This window comes from Acinonyx jubatus, chromosome C1, assembly GCF_027475565.1.
Source record: "Acinonyx jubatus isolate Ajub_Pintada_27869175 chromosome C1, VMU_Ajub_asm_v1.0, whole genome shotgun sequence".
Taxonomy (NCBI): domain Eukaryota; kingdom Metazoa; phylum Chordata; class Mammalia; order Carnivora; family Felidae; genus Acinonyx; species Acinonyx jubatus.
In genome coordinates this window covers 19,769,629-19,789,358 of record NC_069381.1, presented here as the reverse complement: position 1 = coordinate 19,789,358, position 19,730 = coordinate 19,769,629, and the positions used below count along the sequence as shown (strand labels likewise).

Below are 19,730 nucleotides of genomic sequence, written 5' to 3'. Positions count from 1 at the left end.
AAAATTCCCCACATAGATACAAGCCCAGCTCCATGCAATGGTACCCTGCCCTGCCCTCCTGTCCACAATGGATTCCACTAGCAGAAACCCAACCCTTCAACATGAAGCCACTTCCCATTCTTCAGCACAGTCTGATCTGTCATGTTTCTAAACATCCTATGGCAAATTCAGTCAGAATCCTAAGATATGGCACTTAGTTGTCTAATTAACTGACTGCATCTCTCAAGACTACGTTGTAGGAAGCCAGAGATCGGGTGTTTTACCTTCAAAGTCGTCCCCCACCCTGCCCCACCACCACAGACCCCAAGTGCAGAGCTAGGGCAGTATAATTGCACTGTGCCAGGCTGCCCTACTGTAAGAAGTAGGCAGGGGCTACTATGGGGACAAAGTCCAGATCAAACCCTCGAACCATAGGGTCAGGGGCATACCCTGAACCAGGTTATGACTTTGAGGGAAGAAAAAAAATGTGGATTGAACTGGAAGAAAAAAGAGGGCAGGGTAGAACAAACAGCTAAGGGGAAACAAGCATACTTCTGAGAAGAATCTTACGCGCCATCCTACACCAGAGAGGTCTTCAAAATTGCAAAAGCATCCCCAAACCCACTCCTTAAAAACAAAAGGCTAAAGGCCAGTTAGTTACCTTTTCCTCCCTCATATCTAGGGTCCTGCACCCCCAACGGAGGACACCTACTTAGCAGAGGCTAGTTAATAAGCATTTCAAGGATCTCTCCATCAACTTTAGGAAATCTTTGCAGTCCAAAAATAAATGCAAATCAAAGAAATTCTTATTCTAAAAATAAAACTAAGACATTTCCCTTTCCTGGACATCAGACTTCTGACCTCCTCTCTTCACCAAAGAGTTCTAATCAACAGAATATTCAGTTTAGCAAACTAAAATATATTCAGTTCAAACAATCTGATTACTCCGATCTCATGTCCAAGTTAAACATTTGCTCATATCAAAAGGGGAGGTAAGTCAGGACCTAACTCATACTTGTGACATTTAAAACCATTGTGAAAGATTTGTGATTTGCAGTTATAGATGAAATGCCATCTTCCAATCTCTCATAACAGAAAAGGGGCTTTAAATCATCACTAATCAGTTTTATTGGAAAAGAGCAATCTCAGGCCAGAAAAATCCCTACTACATGCAAGACAGAAAAGCCAGTATCAGCAGTCTGCAGACAGCAAGAAAGAGGCAGGGGATGGGAAACACCAAATTCTGGCTGCAAAGAGCCAGAGATTCCACTCTGGGAATGATGGAGAGGAAATCCTTTCAATGGGAAACCACAGGAGTAGATTTTACTGTGATTACACTTCAAAAGCAAAGGCTCTGCCACAAAGACACATACTTGAGAAGAAAATGCTGCCCCCTTGATCAGGGAAGTCGGGCCTCTTGCTGTATATACTCTCCTGCATTCATAAAAACATAAAAATTAAAAAAGGGGGGAAAGAGGCATAAGAAAAAAAATCCACCTCCATCCACCACTTATCGCTTTCCAGATTACTGACAAACTGCCTGTCAAATAAAATGCATCAAAAGACACAGTTTAGGGGCATCAAAGCCAAGGAGGCCTAGTACGCTAGACCTTCCTCTAGCAGGTTGTAGACTGTCCATTTGCATAGAGTCCCCCTATCCTAAGCAGAAAGAATTACATGCCCCTCCAGACCAGTGAGCTAACGGGATCCCTTACAACTTCTTATTGACCCCAAGGAAAGCCATAACAATCCTCAGGGTTGCTGGGATACAACAAACTGGACTTCAAATTCTCCAACTTCTGACCATGACCGATAGAGAAGAGAGCAGAGAAGCCCCCCGCCCTCCCCTGCCTCCTGTCAAACTTCCAGGCAAAAAGATACTATTCACCAAAATGTATCACACCATGTTGCAGTGACACCAAAAAAGACAAACTCAATGTTCTTGAAATGAAAGTCCGACTGAGCAAAGCTCCAGGCTTTGGTCTCAATCCAAAGACGCAGAAAGGATGTGACCAGGCAGCAACCGTAAGGAGCCAGATTTGGTATCCCAAGACTGGCAAGAACAAGAGGGGAGCTGGATGGGCCGGGGCTGCGGAGACAGTGCCCATCAGAAAGCAGAAGTCTTGCCTCCCATTTGTTCTGTCATCCTAAATGCCAACTAGACGGGGCCAGTATAAACTTAGTGCCATACCCTGGAATTTGGACATTTAAATATTATTCCTTACTCCTTGTGTTTTCAATTCATTCCTGGCCAGATTTGTTGTATGACTTTTAATAATAACAATTTAAAAAAAAGCATCCCTGGCTCTTTAACCGAAAGAACCCCCTAATTGATTCCCACAGTAATTAACCTGCATTTTACCTCAGAGAGCGGTAGTTAAGGAAGTCGGCACTGCTATTTATAACTCATCTCAAATTGAGGGCAGACTGCCTAAAATCTAACACATCCCAGCTGTACTCCTGTTTGAACTGGGGCCAAGGGAATTTTTTAAAGCAATCTTGGCACCGAATGAATGACACCAACAGTATGAGAGCGCGAGCGGTTGTGTTGTGGTGACGTAGCACTGGAGGTGGAATGGGAGGGGGCCAGTGTACTGTGATCCCTCTCGTGCACGCCTGCTGCTCGCGAGTCCCAGTACAGTAAGCTGGGAACCGCCCACTGAGAGCCAAACACAGGAAAAGGCTTTTCCTGTGGAACGCCTTGAAGTGAGAAACACATGGCTAATCTGCATAAACGCGAAGCCACACCGCCCCTGCCAGGAAGGTTAGTGCTCGTAATCTCTGGCCATGAAGCTGGCTGCCTGGGAGGACTTGGACTGGCGCCTGATAACCCAGAAAGAGCCGAGAGAGAACAGATGGGTAAGGACCCCGGCAGAAAACAGCCCCGGGTCACGTGACTCGCCACATGGCCCCGCCAGCACAAACTATTGTCTGGCCGCGGAGCTCCCATACAAAGGCACCCGGCCTCAGCTTCCTGTGATTACAGGGACAGGCGGCAGCTGTTGATCCAGTTCCCGTTCGGGACCCTCCCCTGTTGAGGAGCATTCCAGGCGGGGACAAATATAAAAGGTAAGGACTCTCCCAACCAACGCTTTCAGCTTCCCGCGAGCTCCACGTGGCTCCATTGGGATCCTAGGGTGGACAGAATAGACTCCCCTAAAACGAACCACCCTTTTTACCCTGGTACACATTAGTTAACCAGAATAAGTCATTCTCATGGTGTCCCCCTCCCCAGCCACACACATCTGTATCCAAAGCCGCCTCATCCTTTTCTTACTTACTCTTCCAGTATTTCGTGGCTTTGAAAATTGTTCAAAAACCCTTACTCCAACTGAAGAGAAACTGCCCAGAAATCTGTTTAGTTCTATCCCCAGACTCTGCCTCCTAAAATAAAGAGACTTCCTTCATTTGGGTTTGCGTTTAAACAAGTTTCCTTACTGTTTATGTGACCTAGGACAATAAAACATTCCTTAACTTCCTATTGGCCTCACCAGAGTCATTAAGATTTTCTGAAGCTAAATTGAAGTTGATGATAGGATAAGAAAAATATCTCATCAGACATACCAACACCTGACCCCGGAAATCAAACCCACTCAGCCCAAGATTCTTATTATCCTTCTTAATCTCAGAATCATACCCCAAATTTTCTACTTTACAAGAGATTGGAAACAATTCATTCTAGTTCTAGTTCATTCACATTCTAAACAAACTGGTCATCTGCCTATGGTGAGAGAGAAATTACCAACATCTACCACTCCGAAGAGACAGGTTTAAAAACCAAATCTTTTCAAATTCCACAAGTGTCCAAGTTGAATATAAATTAAAAACCCAGGGGTGCCTGGGTGGCTCAGTCGGTTGAGCATTTGACTTTGGCTCAGGTCATGATCTCACAGTTCATGAGTTCGAGCCCCGCGTTGGGGTCTGTGCTGACAGCTCAGAGCCTGGACCCTCCTTCGGGTTCTGTGTCTCCCTCTCTCTCTGCCTCTCCCTCGTTCATGTTCTGTCTCTCTCTGTCTCAAAAATAAACATTAAAAACAATTTTTTTTAAATCCAAACTCAATGAAAATCAACCCTATTCTGTTTACAGAAACAATTCTATTTTTTAAAATGTTTATTTATTTTTGAGAGAGAGAAACAGAGCATGAGCAAGAGGGGCACAGAGAGATGGGGACACAAAATCTGAAGCAGGCTCCAGGCCCTGAGCTGTCAGCACAGAGCCTGATGCAGGGCTGGAACCCACAAACAGCGAGATCATGACCTGAGCCGAAGCTGGCCACTCAACCAACTGAACCACCAAAGCGCCCCTGTTTACAGAAACAATTCTAGAAGATTAGGGCATGTTCCTCTTTGCAGACTAAGTAAGAACTCATTTCAAAGACATCACTTGAAGCACCAGCCTGACCAAACCCCTAAGAGGGGCTGCAACCAGACATCAGACTTGACCTTCCAACCCATACCTGTCTCTAAAGTGATAGAGAACAAGGTGCCTCTCTCCCTGGCTCAGAGAAATTCAGGCTACTGTGCTCCATCCTTCCAGATCAGATGAACAGAGAACGCTAACTAAGGGTAGGAAAAAAAAAAAGACCAAAGGGGTAAGAGTCATTGAATCATCTAGCAAAACTCAAACAGCTTATGAGAGCCAACTGTAATAACCACCTCACAGCTGTCCACCCAAAAGAGACATGCCAGAAAAACCACAACCAGGTGGCTGGTATTTTCTTTATTTCTTCCTGGGTTCCAGAAAGAGTCCTTCAAATAATGCAGCTACAGCACCAAACTAATGAACTTATTAACAAATGATCAAGGCTTTCTCATCCAGAACACTTTCAATTAGCCACCTTTCACACAGAAAATGCTCTTCTGTAAATGACAAAGATCACTTTTTTGAAAGACCAAACTTAGCTAACGAATCTCTCCCATTTCCAACGACTTACAAAAGCCTCTGAGAAAACCATACAACTTCCTTTTTTTTTTTTTTTTTTAATTTGAGAGAGAGAGAAAGAGAGAGAGAATCCCAAACAGGCTTCACACCCATTGTGGAGCCCGATGCATGGGGCTCCATCCCACGACCGCTGGGATCATGACCTGAGCCAAAATCAAGAGTTGGACACTTAACTGACTGTGCCACCCAGGTGCCCCAAAACACTAGAAACCATACAACTTCTTGAGAAAGAATTCCTCTTTAGGTGCTGCTTCAATCCCAGGGCTCTAAAAACAGTAAGGCCTCAAGAAGATGATTAAACAGGAACTGAAATGCCATCTGACAAAATTAAACATCCCCTTCTATACAATATTTTAATCTCAAGAGTAAGGCAGCAGCACAACATGGTGAGGAGTACTAAGCTGAGAGGACACCTGGGTCCCCATCCCAGTTCTCTGACTGACTCCCTGGGGTGAGCTGGGGGTGGGGAGGGGCAAGGCACTAACCCGGTTGTAACTTAACTTCCTCAGCAACACAATGGAATCCTGCCCTCCAGATTCTGAATCAGCAGCTCTGGGACAGGGCCAAGAATCGCCTCAGGAGATTCTCACGTCCAGTCTAGGAGCATTTGGGCTACATGCCCTCTTTCCAAACTCCTCCCATCTCTAGCACCAAGTGACTCTAGAACGCAGATGCACATGTCCAATTTCCTTAGCCAAGAAAGGGTCTGAAGAGGGCAGTGCCTGGCCAACAGAGAAACAATCAGGAATGCACCTCAGATTCCCAGATTCCCAAATAAGCAGCATTCTCAGTCAAAGCCAAGCTTTCCTAAATTCCTATACCCGGTCCCTGGATTATCTTGTTCACCTGAACACGTATCACTAACGTACTATATACTTATCTTGTTCACCATCTGTATTCTAGACTAGAATATAAGCTCCAGGAAGGTAAAGATTTGTGTGTAAAACAAACTTTCCTACTTTAAAAGTAGGAAAACTGTCAAAGAGAAAGTGAAATTCTAGAGGCCTTGCAATTCCTAACCTTGTTCGTGCAGAGGAAATGCTTTGGCCCTGGGTGGCCAGTCCCACATAATGGTTAAGAGCTCTGCCCCTGCAATGCCTTCAACTTCTCTGTCTCTCAGTTTCTGCAACAACAGAATAGAGACAATAGTAGTAGTACCCTCAGCAATGAATGAATGAGTTGATACATTAAAACAAAACACTGTTCCTCAAACCAGCAGGATATGCTCTGGCCTCACTATCTCTCCACCAGGTACTCTTTCTTCAGGTATTAGTCTAGCTCTCTTTCACATCAAATAACACTTTAATCTGGTCTTCCCTGGTGAACCCATCTAAAATTTCAATCCTGCACACCTCTAATACCTGGTCCATGACAAATCTTTCTCCTGAGCATGTATCACTAGAACACTCTATGGTTTACTATTTATCTTGCTTAATGTTTATATCCTAGACTAGAATATATAAGCTAGTGGGTGGGTATGTGTCTAGAAGAACTAGAGGTGGATGTGTGTTTAATTGACTGCTATATCCTCTAGCACCCAAAATGTTAGCTATTATCATCCTACACAAGTCCCAAATTTCTAGAAACGAAGCTTAGCAACCAGAACACATAAGGTCTGGTCCCCATGCATTCCAGACCAGAAACCCAAAGTGGTCAATTAGAGGTTAACTAACAATCAAATAAATTAAGGTTATGCTTTTTAAAACAGAGAAAAAAGTATAGGCTTTGACAAGTCACCTCCCTTGGCACCAGAACCATCTGTAAAACGGGGATTAAAACCTAACAAAGATATGAGACAGCTGAAGTGATTAGGTATGTGAAATGCTCGTTAAAGTACCAGTTCATAAACTATACATACAACAGACATTACTTCCCTCTCTCTACCCTCAATAAGAGGAAGAGCAGAATGGGTTGAAAGCAAAGTTTCAAAGTAAACGCTTAAGAATCAAGAACACACAAGTCAGACATCAAAAGGATTGAGGAGTCCAGTTTTCAAGCTCCATCTACTTTCAGTCTGTTCTCCCAAAGGAATTTGTTCAGTAGCTCCTCCCAAAAATCCTGACAGTAAATAAAGCCCAGTAGTTTTCAACCAGGACAGTACTAAATCCCTGAGAAGTGTTTGGAAATAAATGTATCAAAGTGCCTTTTTTTGGTTATCATATCAACTCTGTGGTGCTACTGGCATTTATTACCTGGGGAGCAGGATGCCAAATGTCCTGCAATGCATCTCCACACAAAGAAGAGCCTCGATGAGAAACAATGGACTCTAGCCCATTACAAGTCCAATCTTAGATGGAGAATTTCCTGTAACACTTGACCCTGGAGCAGTGAAGGGAAAGGGAATCAGAACTGGCCAGTACCCATCCCAAGAGCCCAACATTACAAAGTCACCCAGTAGCCACGGTAATCATAAATAGAAATTTACTTTTAAAAATGGTTGGAAGATAATTTACTGAATGAATGTGGTACTTCTCCTCCAGTGCACTTATTACAATTTAATTATGGTTATTTGTGATTATTTACTTACATCTTTCCCCACTAGAAGTACTCCATGGAGGCAGAAATTATGAATCCCATGTTCACAACAGTGACTGATACATTGTAGAAGCTCGGGAAGTATTTGTTGAGTTACTGTAAGCAATTGGCAATTGACTGATACATTGTAGAAGCTCGGGAAGTATTTGTTGAGTTACTGTAAGCAATTGGCAAAAGGAAGGTAGGCACTCACAGGTTTTCCAAAAAAAAGTTCTGCCATTAAGATTTATTACACTGGCAAGTCCCAACTATCGTATGCTTCAAAGTCAGTTAACAGGACTGGGTAATTAAGTGAGCCAAAAAAAATGTTATTATCCCCAAAACTGAGAAACAGGGAATATGATCAAAGTCTAGGAAATCTTGATGGTGTGCAAGAAAGATCGGCTGGGATACTGCATCCCAATAAATGCCCAATAATTAAAAACAATGGGCAGATCTTGCTACCCACATAAGGTGGGATGGATTGACACCAGGAAAAGGTACTTCCTCCCACAAACCACCCTTTGGTGTTTCTAGGAGGGAAAGGACCTTGTGGATGGACCACAAGCCCAACTAAGTGGTGCAGTTTTTTAGACATTTTCTGCCCTGCTCATTTGTCATTTATCATTAAGTCATATGGTACACTTAAGGAATACACGGAGAGGCAAGGGTCATGTAACCTTACAGAGATTCACCCAGGAGGGTACACAGCAACTTATCTTTAAGTTTATTTATTTATTTGGGGGGGGGGGGTAGTGCGCACAAGCGGGAGAGGGGCAGAGAGGGAGAGAGAGAACCCCAAGCAGTCTCCACGCTGTCAGCACAGAGCCTGATGCAGGGCTTGATTCCACTAACTGTGACATCACGTCTTGAGCCGAAATCAAGAGTCAGCCCAGCCGACTGAGCCACCCCAGCAACTTTTCAATAAAGTTCAATAAAGATAACACTTCTAAATCACACCTACTTCTGACCTAGTTTCTAAAATACTCCTCCTTCTTCCATATTAAACTGCTTTGCAGATAACTGCTCAAAAACAAACAAAAAAAGGCAAAGGCAAAAACTGCTCCTAGTCATAAAACTTTAAGGCCTCATTTGCTTTCTCTTTAAAAAGCTCTCCTTTTCCCCACTCCTTTTATTTTATCTATAACTCCAAACTTGGACTGGTCTTGCATGGGTTATATAAAAAGATCCTAAATTTCTCTAAGTGCACAGTTCTACATCCTGCCAAAATTTCTCCTTCTGTACTATAAAAGGTGTCTGTGACACATCATTGAGCTGTAGGAACTTGATTTACATGCAGTCGGAGATTCCGTTTGTCATCAATCCAATCAAGTCCTGTATTTCAGTAAAGACACTGAGAAGCAGCAGCAGTGCCACTGTGTTTATTTAATTCCTAGTGCTGCCTTGGACCACTTTCCAAAAATGCCAGTCTCTCACCTGGTCCCCCTAAGTTCACTCTGAACTATAACAGGCACGATCAAGTAAGTTAAAGAATGGCCCAGGGCACAGCCAACCTTACTAAGATTATAGTGCCTCCAAATCCTCAGGCTTTTTTAAGGTCAACAATTCCCTGAATGAAAAGCCAAGAGTCCCGTAAATTGTCCAGTTCTTTTCAAAGCTCCAAAAGTACATTGGTACCAACCCTCTCTACACCACTGTTCACACAAATGTGTATAGGAGACCCTGGCTTCATCATTTATACTAGAAATACATTGGACCAGACCAATGTTACCAGCTGTCTTTTCTGAAGCTTATTTGTCTCTCCTCTTTATTTGTTATCTCTGGCCAGTATAATCAAATTGAGATATGTACTTGGCATGCTAAGTTATGCAAATCTAGCTAAAATTTATCTCTTCCTCACCCCCTTACCCCCAAGTGTGTTTGGCTCATACACTTTTATTCAAGGCACACAGAATTTCCTTTTGGTGAATGTGTCTGGGTGGATGAACCCAGCTATCTCAATCTCATTTTATTTTAAACCAAAATACCATAATGAGACCACATATTGGTCACTTGAGGTTTTATGCAGGGGTTTTAAAGAAGCCGATTCAAAGCTGCGCTGGGAAAGCAGAGAATTCAAATCACAGACCAGAAAGAAAAACAAAAATGTTACAAATCTGTCATGTCCCAACACAACCCCAAAAACAGATCAAGGAGGGCTAAGAAACAGTCTCCAGACCAAGGCAATAAAGTGGGAAAAGAGAGCAGAAGAGGTAGAGATCATTTAGGAAAACTTCTGTTTGTTAGTTTATTAGATAAAGGCACTGGCTGCTGCTAGTTAGCCAGGCAACTCCAACAGAGGTACACAGATATCAGGAATTTTTACTAAAATGATGTTGATCTGAAAGTGGTATAAGTTGCATCTCCAGTACTTTTAAAACATTTAAGCAGATCTGGTGTGGTAAAGTTACGGAGGCCTCCATGCACTCTGTGTTCTGCTAACGGAGTTAGACACCAGAGGACAGAATGAAAAAGAGGAAAAAAAAGAACAGAGAAAATAAAGAAAGCTATAAGGCAGAGGGACGACAAAGTGAGTTTAAAACACACAAACACACACACAAAGAACATAAAACTCCCTACTGGAACTTTTGTCTGTGCATACAAATGTTAAATCCCAGATCAAACTGTCAGCATACTGCCTCCTGAAAGCCTCAGCCTTCATTGCAGCCGGGTCACAGTGATCTCAGCTTCAGTCCTCAGGCAGGAAGGAAAAGAGGCCTGGTACAAGGAAACTTGCTTGTATTGGGGACGATACAGAAACCACATCAGGTTTTCAGAAAGCACAGGTGTACCAGAACACGGGTTCTCCACTAGGTCTTTTGCATGGTTACTGTTTATTATCTGACCATTTCTCTAACTTCCATTTCTGGGTCAAGTACAATCATTATTTATTACATACAACTAGGGACAGGTCTTGGCTCAAATGTCCACCCCTTAGAGAGACATCATCTACTTCAACGATGGGTGATTTGTCAGGAGTTGACTTAATGGGTTTATTTGCTAGGACTTTAAGACAAGAGACACAAGGAAAGGAAAAATCACAGTACAACTGGCTAGCCACTGGGGCTCAGGTGAGAGAGGGAGGGAGGTCTTTGAGGATGACCTGAGAGACCAGCAGATCACTGAAAGTCCTGTTCTCAGATCACAAGCCATCATAAGCAGAAGGGACATCATGGTGTTCAATTAAAGCTTTCCAAACTGGCATCTACAAGAATCACTTTCTTAAGCAATTTACTTGGCTGGTCATACCTGGAGACCACAGGTCACCATCCTAAAATTATCTTTTCCACCTTCATCAAACAACCAGTACCACAGATTCAGATTATCCTCATGCTACATGTCACCAAAGAGCTAAGAGAAAGAGAAATGGAAGGCAGGGAGTCCCCAAGCCCTATAAAGAAAACAGACATTTTCTGTCACTAGAGTTTATCATTATTGCATAATAGAAGATCCATCTCAAAAGTATTTCCTTACTTCTCCCCCAACCCCAAGCACTTTTAACCTTTTCTGTATCCAGTAACTCTTTCACATCTTGGGAGAAACACATACATCTGAAATATTAGCCTATGGTGTAATCTGGAAGAAGCCCCTCGGGTCATTCTGATGGACTCTAGCCCAGTTGAGCATAGATGCATAAATCCGGTAGTTTCAACTTGGGCCTGCATCACAATGGCCTGGAGGGTTTGTTAAAACAAAGTTTGGGATTCAGTAGGTCTAGACGAGTATTTGCATTTCTAAACAGGGCCCAGGTAATGCTGAGGCTAATGGTTAGGGACCCCCCACTCCCCATCCCCTGGAGAACCACTGCACAAATCTGTCTCTCAAACTGACAACAGGTACTTAATAAAATTTGTTGGTTTTTTCTTTTAAGTATTAATATAACTTAGATGCAGCTAAAAACTATGGGATAGCTTTTTTTTTTTTTTTTCAGTTTATTTATTTTGAGAGGGAGAGGGAGAAAAGGGCAGAGAAAGAGGGGGAGAGAGAATCGCAAGCAGGCTCCATGCTGTCAGAACAGAGCCCTACATGGGGCTTAATCTCCCGAACTGTGAGATCATGGACCTGAGCCGAGATCAAGAGTCAGACACTTAACCAACTAGCTTTTAATTCAGTGAAGATCAACAACAGTCTTTAACCACCAATACTATCCCCCTCTCAAGCAGGGGCCTCTACCAACCAGGAGTCATGTTCAAATTTTATTTGATAATAGTATTTTCACATATCTCATTAATATTTATTGAAGCCTGCAAGGTAGATACTTTTCCTCATTACACAGTTGAGGATACAGATTCAGAGAAGTGACTTGCCTAAAGTCACACAGCCTAAGGGAACTTTAAACCTTGGTTTTAGAGCTGACTCTACTAGGAAACTCTGTGTGAGGCACTTAATCTTTGTGTTCACTTTCCCCAAGTGGAAATTAAGACAATAATCTTTGCCTCTCCTGCAAGTGCTCCAAGTCATAGAAAGTAAAATCACTCTGCAAATATTTTTGTAATGCAAGTTACTCTCACTTAGATCAAAGTGAAGGAGTCTATTTTTGAGCCTCAATCCACCACCCACCCACCCCCAGCCCGCCAACACTTTCAAAGACCCCTCCCAAAAACAAAGTGGCCTGAGGACCAAATGCTGCCAACTCTTACACTGGGATCACATGGCCACTCATCAGAAACTTAAAAAAAATTCTAAATGGACAGAAATCTAGGCATAATGTAAAATTGTAACTTTTCAGTCTTTCACCCCATTTAAGAGGTCTGGGCCATTGCAAAAATAATGTCCCAAAAAGCCTTAGTGCTTAAAACATTTATTTTAGAGAAGCAAATTTAGTATTTTACGTTACAACTCTAGAGAATCAGACAAACCTTGATTCATATCAGAACTCTACCTTTTACTAGCATATTGCCCTAGGGCAAATTTCTCATTTTTACTGTCTCCTCATGTGTAAAGTAGGAGGAGTAACAATAGAAACCCACCTCACATGGTTTTGAAAATTAAATCAGTAAATTCATGGAGAGACCCAGCATAGAGCTTGCACATTGTAAGTGCTCAAATGCATGGTTGCTATCATTAATACTCACCCTCAACATGCCATCATTTGAAAATTTGGATCTCAGTGAGGCTTTCAGCCTATCCGTGGCCCAGGACACAGTTACGGATAAACTACCTATAGAATCGTTCCCGCAGTCCTTTATAATAGAATTATCTTTGGCAATCAGATTCCTAAACAGACAAATAGTTAGAAGTCTACCACTGTTGGACCAACCCAAGAACTCCACCACCTTCGTAACAGAGGAAAAAAGAGAGAAAGCCATCTGTATGCACCAGGCAAGGCACAGCAAGAAACAGCAATTAATTCCCAGCATTAGGTGACTTGTTCGCTAAGGACAAGAGAAAGCCATAATAAGGTCCACCCAGAGAGAGGGGGAAATCACTGTGCAAGAAGAGGCCGAAGACATACTTGTTTCCTCTAAAAGGAAGCGGCCATGCACTTCAATCATCTACCACGTGGCTGAACTCACACTTTCTTAAAGACACCGGCATAAGTCAGTTGAGAGTAAACAGCTGGACCCAGATGCACTCATGCCCAGCAAGCAAGTTGTGACCTCAAGGGAAACAGGAGGCAAAATAAAAAACACAAAGTACACGGCAAATGGGTTTTTAAATGACTGGTATCACACCAACCCCTAAACTCCCCTGCTGCAGTCATGCTGGTGCTAGATCTTGAGCAGGGAGTTCCTTTTAACAGAGATGTCTATAAACAAGCAAGCTGAAAGCTAACAAGTTTAAGAGGGAAAAAGCATACAAAAATCTTGGCTGCTGGTGATGAGCCACAGAAAATCATAAATGTGCCCGTGCCAAGGGAGGAGGAAGTCTAATATCTAACATTGCAGACTTGGGAACCCAGAAGCAACGAAGCCATAAGGAAGCCCAAATGTAGAAGAGGAAAAAAAGCACATGGCACATTTCCTCTTCATATGGGTGGCAATTTAAGCAGCACTCTGGGCCTGCAGAGCCCATAGCTCCAGTGCCCCAAGCTCCTTAGTATTTCATATCAACATTAACTTCCTGGAGGGCGACAAAAATCTGTCCTGGATTACTGGGTGATTTCTAATATGTACCATAACCAACACTAAGTCAACATTTTAGGGATCAAATTTCCTACTCTGCAGCATGTTGGAATGCATTCTTGGCATTAGACTGCTCATTGCAGTACACCCTTAGAAAATGCAGAAGCCACTGGTAAATAAAGACTCAACTTGTCCCAAGACTATCTTCTAGTATGCATAAATGACTAACAAAAACAAATGAAAGTTCACTCAGATGTCCTTTTACATTCAACAAAAACTAATTCCATCCATTTGAATGGCGGGGGGGGGGGGAAGGAGGGGGGGGCACAATTTCAGGGAAGAATACTCAAGATAGTTAATTCCACATTCACCCTAACTTGGATTCCTCTAAAACTTAGACTAAGGAGTTCATCTCAAGCCCCTACTCACCAGCTATCCATGGCAGACGAACCACTGCGCCCTAATTCTGAGTTACTGGAAATTTGCTTTGCCAAATGCCAGAGTATTTTCTAAACTAGAATCTGTATTTAAGACTCCACTCCGTACTTGTATTCTGGAACAGTGTAACCTATCCTTCTCTTCCAGGTGAAAGCCCTGTAGCAGCCTGGCACCGGACTCTCTATGCATTTTCAGCTGTTAAAGCATCCACTTACAGTCCTTGAAAAGTGCCAGAAATCATGTGTGTTCCAATCACACATGGATCAGCAGGTAAAGAGAAACCAAAATCACTACATTGCAGAGGCTCCCATAAGGAATAAGCATGTGTTTGCACCATTTATGAGCTTCTTGGCCACAGCCAACCTAATCAAAAACAATATTAAAGGCCATTTCTGTGAACAGATGGGCAAACTGTGTACATGCAGGCTTATCCACCCATCAACCCTCAATAGAAGGTCTCATCCAAGCAACTCAGCTTCAGCACAGCTCCCAACTCTTCAGAAATAGCAGCAGCCTAAGTGTCTGGACAGGTACTTCACGACTCTTGTTTTGCTTAAAAAAACTCAATTAACTCTACCAAAAAGAAGAAGAAGAAGAAAAACAGGCTCTCCAACCAAAGTTAAACCACCGTCACTGCAGAGTTGTCCAGGGCACACAACTCTGAAGGTGACACAACCTTCCAAACCCGAAATTACTACAAAAGAGCCCCTGAACTGGCCAAGAACTTGGCAGGTTGTACTAAAGGCCCCACATAACCACAAGAACCACTAAGACCCTGGAACCACTCTCACGGAATTTTACAGTTACAGTCCAAATTCTCAAAGTCACTAGAATGAGACAAGTACAGGTCTGGGGAGGGTTGTGTAGTTTGGATTCTATAAAGCCCATGGAACTCAGAGTAGCGGTATGAAAAGGCAAATTAATATTTTAACTTTCCCCCTCTTGAACATTAAGCTTCACAAATCATTGCCTCTGAAAAGCTGTCCCAGGTTAACCTTGCCCAACTCTGATGGCTCCTTATTCTGGAATTCCTTCAGCCCATACACTTAGGCTGGTCTATACCCATTTATAAAACCCTGCTTTGCAAGTTTTCCAGATGTATGCACATAAGCATGCTTCACCAAGAAAACGAAATTCCTCTGAAGCAGATACTGTCTCTTTTAAGTCCCTTCCTAATATCTAACTGGTGTGTTCACATAGAGCTATTTCCTATTTCCATTTGAATCTCCAAATCCCCCTGAGCTAAAAATTATACTCTCAGCAATGAGCCTCATGTTCTAATATCCTTACCACCACACTGACAAAGGCCTGGGCAACCACTGTCTGTGTCAACGCAAGTTTTTGAATTTTGTTTTAAAACAAGCTGATAGCCTTTGGTAAGTCAGCAGAACCTAAAAATTATGGTCAGGGCCATAATGACATTCATATTCCTTACTGCTATGCTAAATCAAAAAGACACTTGCAGGACTCTGGTCTATAAAAACACTTCTTGGGGCACCTGGGTGACTCAATCAATTAAGCGTCCGGCTTCAGCTCAGGTCATGATCTCACGGTTTGTGGATTCAAGCCCCGCATCCGGCTCCGTGCTAACAGCTCAGAGCCTGGAGCCTGCTTCAGATTGTGTCTCCCTCCTTCTTTGCCCCTCCCCAACTCACACTCTGTCTCTTTCTCTCAAAAATAAATAAACATTAAAAACACTTCTTGTAAAGAAAAGCAGTGTCAGAGTCAGTGGATTTTGTTTAAAAAGAGATTTTTAGAAGATAAATCTGGTTATCTCACAAGGCTACCAAACCAGAGTACCACAGGCACACAGCTAAAATACTTCTAAAATATTTCTTCCTCCACAAAAAGAATGTTTCACTGAAGGAACTCAGAAATGTTTTTAATCCTAAAATGGCAATTTCAGAAACAAAGATTGAATCTATCCATATAACCCTTCAGGCAGGATTTAGTGAGTCCCCAAACATTTGGACTTTGTACTAACCCAGGAACTTGGGAGCATTAACATATGTGTGTGTGTGTGTGTGTGTGTGTGTGTGTGTGTGTGTGTAGATATATATGTAAATATACATATATAAATATATGTAAATATATATATATATATATATATATATATATATATATATACACACACATATATGATGCACAGAAGAAGTCCAGTAAAAACTATACAAATAAACCCAACCCTTAAAGCGGGCTTACAATTCCAAGAGCCACAGCCAGAGGCTGAGGACGACGCTGAAGTTGCAGTATCTTTTTTTCTCCTTTCTGGTATTCCAAAAATGCAAACCCAACCCTAGAAACATCTCACCAAACTACAAAACCTTTCCAAAAGAACAAGGCTTTAAAACTCAAAGTCTCATAAACCAAGCTTTTGGAGCACACTTACCTCACTATTGAAACTTAGGATCTTCTTTCCAGACTTCTGTTTATTTTCTCTCTGAAACTGCAATCCATTTTGAACGGGGCTCCATGTGCCCTGAACTACGCCTAGACCCAGGACCATGGAGGCTTCTTTTCCAGCGTAGTGTCTTTTCACTTCCAGTCTCTTTTAGATCATCTCTCCTAGCCTCCATCCACGCCTCCACACCCCCAGTACTACCCTCTTCCCTATCCACATTTCCTTTCCTCCAAAGTTATTTTATTCCACCACATGAGAACAGACTAGCATTATCTTTGCTTGAAAACTGTTTATTAATTTGCCTGTCAAACATTCTATAGAGCCGTTTACATCTTACTACAGAAACCTCCTGGGTACATATTGACAGCTCAGCAAGTATTTACACAAAGCTCTGAAACATTTGGTTCCTTCAGAAGAGGAAGGAGCTGCTGTGTCAAGCAGAGAATTATCAAACACCTTTTCCTCTCCCTTTTTTCCTCTTTTATAAAGGGAAGCTTCTTCCTTCTAGCATACCTCTAAGATGCCTAAATTATACTTCTAAACTATCCAGCCAGGAGGAGAAAGAATGGAAATTCAGGTGTGCTGGAGAAGGGAAAGAATAGCATTTCCAGGACCACTTGCAAAACACACCACATAGTTTAAAAAACTAAGGGTATGAGAAAAGGCAATAGGCCTATGAAATTGACCCTGCAATGGTTAGCTTTTCCGTTCCAGTCTCAGGAACTTTTGCTCCTCTCTCAGCAAAACTTACAGGGCAAGTTCAGGCACTCAGATTACAACCAACTGCCCAAACCAGACCTAGACCTGCCCAAACACCTGAAGAGTCTGGAGAACTTAATGCTACCTCTCCCCACCTTCCTATCCCCCCAAGAGAAGCAGAGTGTTAATGTTATGACTATCCACTCCCTACCCCACCCCAAATCTACTCCCAAAATCCCCTCTTAGAGATTTTGAGGCAACTATTTTTCAAGACTTGCTTTAATCAAGTCTGCCCAATTTTTCAATTAATGTTTAGTGTTTTAAAACCACCAGCCAGGTGGAATGACTAATGACAAACATAAACAGTTTCAAAACAAAATAGTCTGGTAAGGCTTTTTCTGTAAAGGGCCACAGACCATTGTGGTACCCAACTGTTCAGAGCTTGTTCCTGTAAACCCTCAAGAGAAAACAGCCTTGAGTTCCTCGAGCCCAAGGGAAGAAAGATGGTCTCAAGACCCCTACTGGTCAATGTACAGGCAGAAATTGCCTTCATAACAAGTTAGGTGTGGAAGCACAGCCCAATGCGTAGCATCACAGAGGAAGAAGGCCATACAGTCCACCAACTTCACTTTACTGATGAAGAGAAAATAAACCCAAGGTCAGTGGCTTGCCCCAAATCACACAGCTTAATCTAGATCTGCATGTGGAACCAAAGCCTCTTCCTCCTGAATCCTGCACTCTTTACTCCTCACCACTGTGTCACACACAACTCAGTGTGCATCAATAATGATAATAACCAATCTAAACAAGGAGAAACCCAGAGATAAAAGCCATGGGAATTAGGACTCCATGTTAGAGACCAAGGTATCCCAGCTCACTTGCACGAAAGAACTATTCGGTGCCAATTTATTTTGAATACCGTATTTTAACCATATATTTGCTTGGTTCATTTCAGTTGCTTCTAGAATTTGGGGATTTGAAGCCAATCAATACAACAGCAGAGGGGCGGGGGGGAGGATTGGAAAGGGTCCTGACCATTACTTTGTTAGCCTATTTCCACATTAAAAAAAAAGTCCACTAACCTCATTGCTAAAGCCTGCTGCAGACATCACACCCTACAGGAGCCAATCCAACAGATGAATGTTTAATGCAATCCAAGACATCTTATTACAGTAGGTGCCACTTGTCATGGTTACTGGTTGCTCTGTGTCACACACAAAGGAAGGAACCTTAAAAAGTCCTTGCAGGGCCCAATACAAAGAAGCCAACCTTGGTCCTGATGCTTTCTCTTCTCTTGCAACCATCCCAACCCCCATCACCCCTAGTTCCCTCACGGACAGTAGAGAAACATGAAGCCCTCACAATGAAGTGCCGTCTCAGTGTGGTTTTCCTGGTCCCTCCTACTTGAGAAAGTTCCAAGAGTCCTGTATTTTAGCCAGCCCAGAATTTCTGCCAGTAGGCATTCCCATAATAAGCCCAAGATGCCTGTATTTGTTTCCCAGGAGTTGGAAATATCGTCTGATATTTCCATAGCAAGAACTAACAGCCAAACTTCTACAATCAAATCCATCTTGATCCCAGACTACATATTCTATTTCATTTTTTACTTTGATGAGCTGGTACTACTCTCAAGGTACTAGAGCTAAAAGCATCCCCAATAAAACGCTTTACATGAGGATCAAGTGCATAGGTGACTAAAAAGTATCTCATCAGTAGCAGGATTCAACACCTTGAGATACAGTATTACTTATGGAAAGCCCTAAAGGGAAAGTTTGCCTGCTGGGATCTTCCGGCTCCTGTGAAAAAGACAGAGCCACAATACAAACACTCAGCTAATCTTTATTTCATAAAGGCAGAGTCAAATGAGAACGTTACAACCTTAGCTATGTCAATCAATTCTCTGCAAAACAGTCTTAATCCAAGATTCAGTTAAGGAAAGAAAGGGACAGAGCAAGACCCCATTATTTAAGAATGCTTAAGAATAAGGCATCATGGTCTGATAAGAGGTTTATCCTTTAAGTAGCAAAGAGAAATTCCTATCAAAATCTACCCACCTACATCCCTCATAGAGACTACCACAAAACTGGAAGTTGCACTGTCTCTTCCACAAGTGAATGCTCACTAGCCCATTCTCTGGGCATCAGGGCAACTGGAATGAAATTGAACAGGAATCTATGTTGTATGAAGTGCTAGGAATGGTGATGTTAAAAGTGAAACCGAAAATTCACCCAAGGGCAGCACAAACTTCCAAACAGGGACTGTATCTATTTTCCTACCATTTACTCAGCACACAGCATAGTACTCAGCACAAAGGAAGTGCTCAAATATTCGTTTAATGACTGAAAATCACTATATGGCAAGAGTTGGTTTTATACCCCCCAAAAACAAAGTGCTTGCCTGAATATTATTTTTCAACTTTAATTTTTGCTTTTAAATGAACCTTGACTTAGCCCAAATTTACTCCTCTAATAGTTTACAAAAGGTAAATGACTCAGCCCCCCTCCCCTCAAGGGAAAGAGATGTAGCATGTCTCTTGTCCAGAGACAAGAGAATGTTCTCTTTGCTAAGACTAAGCTCATCCTCTAGACACTAGAGATTCAATTTAAAATTCTCCCAGTTTCTTGCCCAAACACAGAACACTATGGACAATGTGGAGTCAAGGCACAGCACTCTAAACCTGCCATTTAACCCA

The 19,730-nt window shown here is 42.5% G+C and overlaps 1 protein-coding gene and 2 long non-coding RNA genes across 5 annotated transcripts in view; 1 reads left to right on the top strand and 2 right to left on the bottom strand.

Annotated features, from left to right (window-relative positions):
- Positions 1–19,730, bottom strand: part of ARID1A (AT-rich interaction domain 1A) — a 70,411-nt gene that overhangs the window by 46,852 nt on the left and 3,829 nt on the right. Inside the window, exon 1 of one of the 3 annotated variants that reach the window (XM_053209573.1) lies at positions 16,328–17,247. The exons of the other annotated variants lie outside the window; for them this stretch is intronic. Within the exon in view, the coding sequence (XP_053065548.1) occupies positions 16,328–16,444 (117 nt within the window). The 5' untranslated portion in view covers positions 16,445–17,247. Of the gene's footprint in view, positions 1–16,327; positions 17,248–19,730 lie in introns of those variants that run through there. 3 annotated transcript variants of the gene reach the window in all.
- Positions 1,982–3,991, top strand: LOC113599466 (uncharacterized). The gene is made up of 3 exons (XR_008293290.1): positions 1,982–2,838; positions 2,966–3,048; positions 3,269–3,991. It is a non-coding gene; the product is annotated as an uncharacterized LOC113599466 (long non-coding RNA).
- Positions 4,714–7,563, bottom strand: LOC128313085 (uncharacterized). Its single transcript, XR_008293289.1, has 2 exons — positions 5,811–7,563; positions 4,714–5,767 (listed from the first exon to the last, which is right to left on the bottom strand). It is a non-coding gene; the product is annotated as an uncharacterized LOC128313085 (long non-coding RNA).